At 38.7% G+C, this 6774-nt stretch overlaps 1 protein-coding gene across 1 annotated transcript; it reads left to right on the top strand.

Annotated features, from left to right (window-relative positions):
* Positions 1-4226: 4226 nt before the first annotated feature.
* Positions 4227-6538, top strand: LOC115681558 (cytokinin riboside 5'-monophosphate phosphoribohydrolase LOG5). The gene is made up of 7 exons (XM_030605531.2): positions 4227-4564; positions 4685-4782; positions 4946-4976; positions 5153-5252; positions 5464-5534; positions 5639-5782; positions 5954-6538. Exons 1-7 carry the CDS (start codon positions 4439-4441, stop codon positions 6089-6091), a joined length of 708 nt encoding a protein of 235 aa, XP_030461391.1. The 5' UTR covers positions 4227-4438; the 3' UTR covers positions 6092-6538.
* The last annotated feature ends 236 nt before the right edge of the window (positions 6539-6774 follow it).

Below are 6774 nucleotides of genomic sequence, written 5' to 3'. Positions count from 1 at the left end.
GATAAAAAGGAAATTCCGTATTTACGAAAATCAGTAACATGTTTATGTATTTTGTTTTTTCCTTTTTTATCTTTTATCCTTGGCCAACGGAAAAGCAAATTTGAGCCCTGTACAGAACAAACTAGCCTCCTGGTAACTCAGACAATGATCAGGATAATAATGATTACACGGCTGAGGTCACTTTGTACCATGCCCATAAATGCACTTTATGTCCGATGGAGGAAATCAAAACTCCATTTTATTAAAATAAAACCCCCATGAAAAAATAAAATAATTCGCAACAAATTATTTAGAATTAATACTATAAAAAATCTCAAATGAATACACCCCTAATAAATTTACCATAAACTAATTTTTTGACCACAAAAAATTTCGAACCGGTGCATCTGTAATAAATTTACCTCAAACTAATTTTTTAACTATAAAAAACCCCAAACTGGTACACTTATGACAAAGTTATCCTCCGTTAAATTAGATTAATACTACGAAAAATCATAAATCGGTAAATCCGTGACAAATAGAAGGATAAAACCCTAAACTGGTATATCCGTTAAATGCCACGTGTCATCCAACTTAATAATTTGACGGTAAAATTTAATGAAAATTACGGATGGTAAATTTATCATAAATGCACCGATTTGAGATTTTTTTATGGTATTAACTCAATTATTTAAATACTTTCTATTTATCCATCTGAAATCATTACGGTTCTTAAAGCCACCCCCCCAGATGGAAAAGCTTTTTTGTCCTACAGAGATCAATCTAAAAGCTCACCTTGCCATCTTCGTCTTTCATGTGTACCTCGTCGCCAGGGCTGTCTCGCAGCCAGGCAGATGTTTCTTTTGCAAGCAGAGAGAACCCATCAGCAGTCTCACTTTTGAATTATAAATTCTCACGAGTAAATTCACAGATTCCTTTTTCTGTAGATAAAAATTATTTTTTTAATTGGAAAACACGAAAAGGATACCTTCTTTTAAAATTATAATTTGTCAAATATAATCCTACCCAGTTTAAATACACGATTATAATAAGCTTGCATGGCATCTCACATCACTTATAGGTTTGAGATTTTGCGTTAGATATTCTAAAAATGAGGTTAGAGCACGGGTCAAGAGTTCGACTCTCGACGCTCTTCTCTCAAACCCATTGCTCGTGGTGGATTGACAACAATCGGCTCTCGCAAAATAAGAACTATGACCCGTTTCACGGGTAGCTTAATCAAGTCGTACATGTATAAGTGGTTAGCTTACACGTCACGGGAATGTTTAATACAATATCGTGTTGCTCAAATACGTGATTATAATACGTCATATATGCATTTGATCTCCTTCCAGTTAAAGGTTTAAATATTTAGATCGGACATCTTGACAAATTCATTCTAATTGATGCTTGGTTAAAGAGCTAAGCTAGTGTCTAGTAACTTAACTACTAGGTGGGTTTTAAAACAAGGTTAATACCACGAAAAATTCAAAACTGATACACTCGTGATAATTTTACTCTAAATTATTTGACCACCGAAAACCCCAAACTGATACACCGGTAACAAATTTATCCCAAGCCAATTTTGTGACCATAAAAAATTCAAAACCGGTATATTTGTGATAAATTTACCCTCAATTAGTTTTCGATAAATTGGGTTAATAGCATAAAAAATCACAAACGGATACACTTGTGACAAACGGAGGTAAAACCCCAAACTGGTACACCCTTCAATGCCACGTATCATCCAACTTAGCAATTTAACGATAAAATTTAATGGAAACTAACGGACGTGAATTCGTCACAAATATATCCATTTGGAATTTTTCGACGATCAAAAAATTAATTTAAAATAAAATTATCACGAATATATCGATTTGAAATTTTTTTTGACATCAACCCTTTAAAATAAGGCTCATTGGGAATGCAAATTGGTAATGCAACGAACACCACAAGTAAAAGAGCAATTCCCAAACGATGTGTGTGGTTAAGGAGCTAAAGCGAGTCACTAGTAATTAATTACTAGGGTGGGTTTTAAAACAAAAGCTCATTGGGAATGCAAATTGGTAATGCAATGCCCACAAGTAAAAGATTTTGTCACTTTTTTTTTTTAATTTTCTAGGGGCTTTTTATCAATGAGCCTAGGAGATTATACTATTATGAAAACCAATCATCAGGAGCACGAAAAGTCTCCTTTTTACACGCACAAATCCCAATGATTATCTGACCCCTCGTTCATCGATCCCATTCTTTGTAAATTTAGCAGAGTATATTCAGGGTCCTTCGTTAAACTCATTTAGTAATTATTATAAATTTATAATGATTTTCCAACCATATATTATATGTATATTTTTTTGGTCGATGCATTAATTATATGTATATATAAAAAACAGTGTGTTTCAAGTGCTCGAGGAACATTTATTAGCGAAACCTTAAAGAAATTTGTTCAATCCAATGTATAGTAAAAGAAAGAAAGAAAGAGAATAAATTCCTTAAAGATCTTGTCCAAAAGAGGACACTAACCTGGGTCCTAATAATATTTATTAAGTATTTTTGTGTTTTTTTGTCGAGAGGTGTTTTGGAATTTTCGAAAATAAATGCTATTTGAATTTTTTGCCAAATTTGTTTAGTGATTATTGAATTAATTATGCTTTTAATTTTGTTCTATCATACATTAAGATATGAATTCAGGATTACTGAAAATCCTCATAAACTTTTCAGTTGTTGTACAACAACCTTTCGAACTTTGAAAAATTACAGATTACTCCCCTCCTTGGAACTTCGGCACTGTTGCGCAATATCCCTAAACTTTGGGAAGTTACAGTTACCCTACTAAACTTTGATTTCTATTGCGACCACTAATTTCTCCATTTGCATAGCCGGAAAATGTGACTCGATAATAGACTAACCCAACAATTAGTGACCAAACTAATATCTACGAAATCTTCTTAGCTTTATTAACCACACATCACTCTCTATCTCCTTAATCGCGTTAACCATACGATTCAGTCCATGGCCAACACTTAACCATTGCACAAACGGGAAAAAAACATAGCGGAAATCGAAAATTCAAGAGTGTAATGTGAGACTTTCTCCTAATTTGAAACAAATTACACATCGATGGCAATATATTTTTTTTGTTTCACTCCTTTTTTCTATGTGCATATGTGTGTGATGCTCACGTGGATCGAATCCCGAACCTAGTTACATTCTTGCCCCATCTCCCCAAATCTCTTTATCAGTAGGGCTGCATGTCTGTCGTCACCGATGGTAATATTGAGGGGGGTAATTTAAGTTGATTTTTGGCAATCATCCCTTTGCATATTTTTATTTTTATTGTTATTTTGCATTTTTTTTTGTCAAGAATTATCTTTTCGAATTGATGAGGTGGAAGACCGCTCGTTTCGTAGGGACCCAAAACATAGTTTGCAAAACTCGTTAAATGATTTGATTTGATGCGAGAGAGAAAGGTAGGGGGAGAGGCAAAAAGGTGGGCACGTGTTTTCAGCCACCACGTTATGATTGCGTAGCATTAAATACGAGAAGGATATAGGGCAAAAAGCTTCCTTACCTTAGGTGTGTGTAGTAGTGTAGGTGTCCATCTTTTCTCGAAACTATCAATTTATTTATTTATCTCACTTCATTTTTTTCCCAGAAAACGGGATTTTCTTCCCCCTATTATTTACTTACTTTCCCCACCTCAACATTCAAATTACTAGACCAAGCACAAAAGTTCCCATCTAATTCCCTAAAAAAAAAAACCCAATGTTGTCCAATTCTGCCCTGATTTTTTTTTCTAAAAAATGTTACCAACTTCCATTTAAGTCCTAAATTTTCCCTTCATTCAAAACTCGCGATTATCATTTTTTTTCAAAATTATCAATATCAGGGTCAGCTAAAAGTTCATCATCAGAATATGCGTTTTCACCAATACTCTCATAGTCTCGTGAGGTTGATAATTTTGAAGTAATAAGCGGCAATTTCCGAAGGCACGGCGGATACAGAATTGTAATTCGACCTAAAATAAAGATTTTCTTTTGAAGAAATTAAGCCCAAAAATTTCATGGTTCTTGCACTACCACGGGACACGTGGACCCTCATTCCCCAGACTTCCCTCTCTCTCTCTCTCTCCTCACATAGAATTTTTGTCTTACTTTTATTATTTTTTCCTTTGTTGGAATGATTTTGTCTTACTTGGCTCGGTTCTTCCCTATCCTTCCATCGCAGCACACTTGCACCCCGCCCCACCCCTTCCCTCTTCGTTCTTTCCTTCACGACACATCTCTCTCTCTCTCTCTCTCGGATCAATAATATTTAAACCATTATTATTCTGGCGGAGTCCCGTTGTTCCATGAATCTCTCCACCTCCCCTTCTATAAATATCGAGTCCGATCGCTTCTGGGTCGGGCTCAAACGGACCGTCCGCTGCTTCCGGGAGGAGACATTCCAACTTTGAGCCATGGATTTGAGCGGAGCAAAGGCCATCGTCACGTCGAGATTCAAGAGGGTGTGCGTGTTCTGCGGCAGCAGCACTGGGAAGAGGAACTGTTACAGAGACGCCGCTCTTGAGTTGGCCCAAGAGCTGGTAAACACAGCTGGCTGTTCTGTCGGTTCTTTGCTAATTTTGTTTGGATTTTTTTTCTGTTTGGTTTTGGTCTTTGTTTTGGTGTGTGAATTGTTGGTGGGCCGAACGCAAAATGCGTAGGTAGCGAGAAGGTTGGACCTTGTGTATGGAGGGGGGAGCATTGGGTTGATGGGTCTGGTCTCTCAGGCGGTTCACCGTGGAGGAGGAAACGTTCTTGGGTATGCACTTTTACATGTTCAATAACCAGCTCTGTCTGCATTCCTCTTCTGGGTCTCGGATGTTGCCGTGTTTTGCGGTTCTCTGCCATTGTTGCTCTGATCAATTTCTGAACTTTCTTTCCTTTTTTTGTTGTGGTGGATTCTTTCTTTCTCTGATGGGCAGGATAATCCCAAGAACTCTCATGGGCAAAGAGGTTTGAAACGAATGGCTCTTGTGTTCGATATCTCTTCTTTTTCCATCATATTTTTTTTTTCTAGTGGAATTTCACTATGTAGCGTTGGGAATATCTTAGAATGAGGCAGTGATTCTTTTTCTGTTTTTTTATTTCCTTTTGGGCTTTGTTTTTTCGTTTTCTGCATTTGCTTACAGATAACAGGTGAAACTGTGGGAGAGGTGAGGCCAGTGGCTGACATGCACCAGAGGAAAGCGGAAATGGCTCGCCACTCCGATTGCTTCATTGCCCTACCAGGTCCTTCTTATGTTTCCTGTCCTTTCCTCTCTCTCTCTCTCTCTCTCTCTCTCTCTCTCTCTCTCTCTCTCTCGTGCTACACGTCGAAGAAAAAGAAAAGAGAAAGAAAGATGTCACATATGGGTCAAGCACGAGTCTTTTTTGCTGGTAGAAAGGTTGATGGTGGGTCTCTACCCTCAAGGTCCTGAGATTTTCAGGTTTGTTTCTTCAGGTGGGTATGGAACTCTGGAGGAGTTATTGGAGGTCATAACTTGGGCTCAACTCGGAATTCACGACAAGCCTGTAAGTGAAAGAACCTTAAAAAAAAAGTTGCTCCTTTTCATGGTGTCTTTTGAGCCATTTTTGCTTGAAAACCTAACTTCAGTCCCAAGGACAAACATGCACAGGTCGGGTTGCTGAACGTGGATGGGTACTACAACTACCTCCTCACATTCATCGACAAGGCAGTGGACGATGGCTTCATCAAGCCATCTCAACGTCACATCATAGTCTCTGCACCGAACGCCAAGGAGCTCGTCCAAAAGCTGGAGGTGTGTGGGCATTTCTTCGATTTGTTTTGGGTTTCTGTGAGTCAATATACTGAGAACGAAATCCGGGTCTCTCAAAAAAGAAAGTTAAAACTAATTTTCTAGTCAGATTACCGACCCTTTTGCCTTCTCCTAGGTTTGCTTAAAATTGCTATCTTGTGTCGCGTGTGACAGGAGTATGTGCCGGTTCATGATGGTGCCATTGCTAGGGCAAGGTGGGAGGTTGAGCTCGAGCTCGAGCAGCAACAGCAGCAGCAGCAGCAGCAGGTGGTGTTGAATACAGCCACTCTGCAGACTGAAATCGCTCTCTGAAAGGGTAGTGAAGGAAAGGACTCTTTTTGGGGGGGACTCTGCTAACTTTTTTCTCAGTCTGATTGAATCACTGATGCATCATACCAAGCTGATCTCTATGCCAACAAGGCTAAGTTTTATGGTTGGGTGATTAGGCGATAAATGGCAAGTAGGAGGGGATGGAAAGAAGTCAGGTCCTTTTCTTTTGCACTTGAAAACACGGAACATAATGATAGTATTATTGTCTCTAGTCTCTTTGGGCTTGGGCTGATATAAACCGTGTTGATCCTCTCTCTCTCTCTCTCTCTCTCTCTCTCTCTAGTCCTCTCTCTCTTTTGTTGTAGTTGGTTTTTGCCTCGAATGATGTACAGACATTTTATATGGGAAGGAACAAGAAGAAAGACTCCAAAACAAAAATTTTAGCAGAGGGCAAAGAACAGCAAGCAGCTTTATTCTCTCTGCATTGATTCATCGCCACACAAAGCATTGCATGCATGCCCTCTCTTACCAATTGAGTCCCACACACTCTCTCTCCCTCCCTCTCTCTCTCTCTTTCTCTGTGAAGATGGGTGTGTTTTTAAGGTACTGTTGGCGTGGAGGGAGAGATACATCTGACCCTTTGATGTATGCGTTTGTGAGCCGAGTGCAAAAGTTGAGGCTTGTGGCTTTTGGGAGCAGCGTGGAGACGGCATGGTTGTTGCCAA

This window comes from Syzygium oleosum, unplaced genomic scaffold (genome assembly GCF_021117445.2).
Source record: "Syzygium oleosum isolate NSW1041296 unplaced genomic scaffold, Sole_v2.1 Sole_v2.02, whole genome shotgun sequence".
NCBI classification, from domain to species: domain Eukaryota; kingdom Viridiplantae; phylum Streptophyta; class Magnoliopsida; order Myrtales; family Myrtaceae; genus Syzygium; species Syzygium oleosum.
This window is presented reverse-complemented; position numbering and strand designations above follow the sequence as displayed.

Excerpts from the sequence above, each read along its gene's own strand:
- LOC115681558 (XM_030605531.2), top strand. The coding sequence starts at position 4,439 with ATGGATTTGAGCGGAGCAAAGGCCATCGTCACGTCGAGATTCAAGAGG. Across the intron at positions 5,253-5,463 it reads TTGCTTCATTGCCCTACCAG|GTGGGTATGGAACTCTGGAG; the intron begins GTCCTTCTTATG and ends TTGTTTCTTCAG. Across the intron at positions 5,535-5,638 it reads TCGGAATTCACGACAAGCCT|GTCGGGTTGCTGAACGTGGA; the intron begins GTAAGTGAAAGA and ends AAACATGCACAG.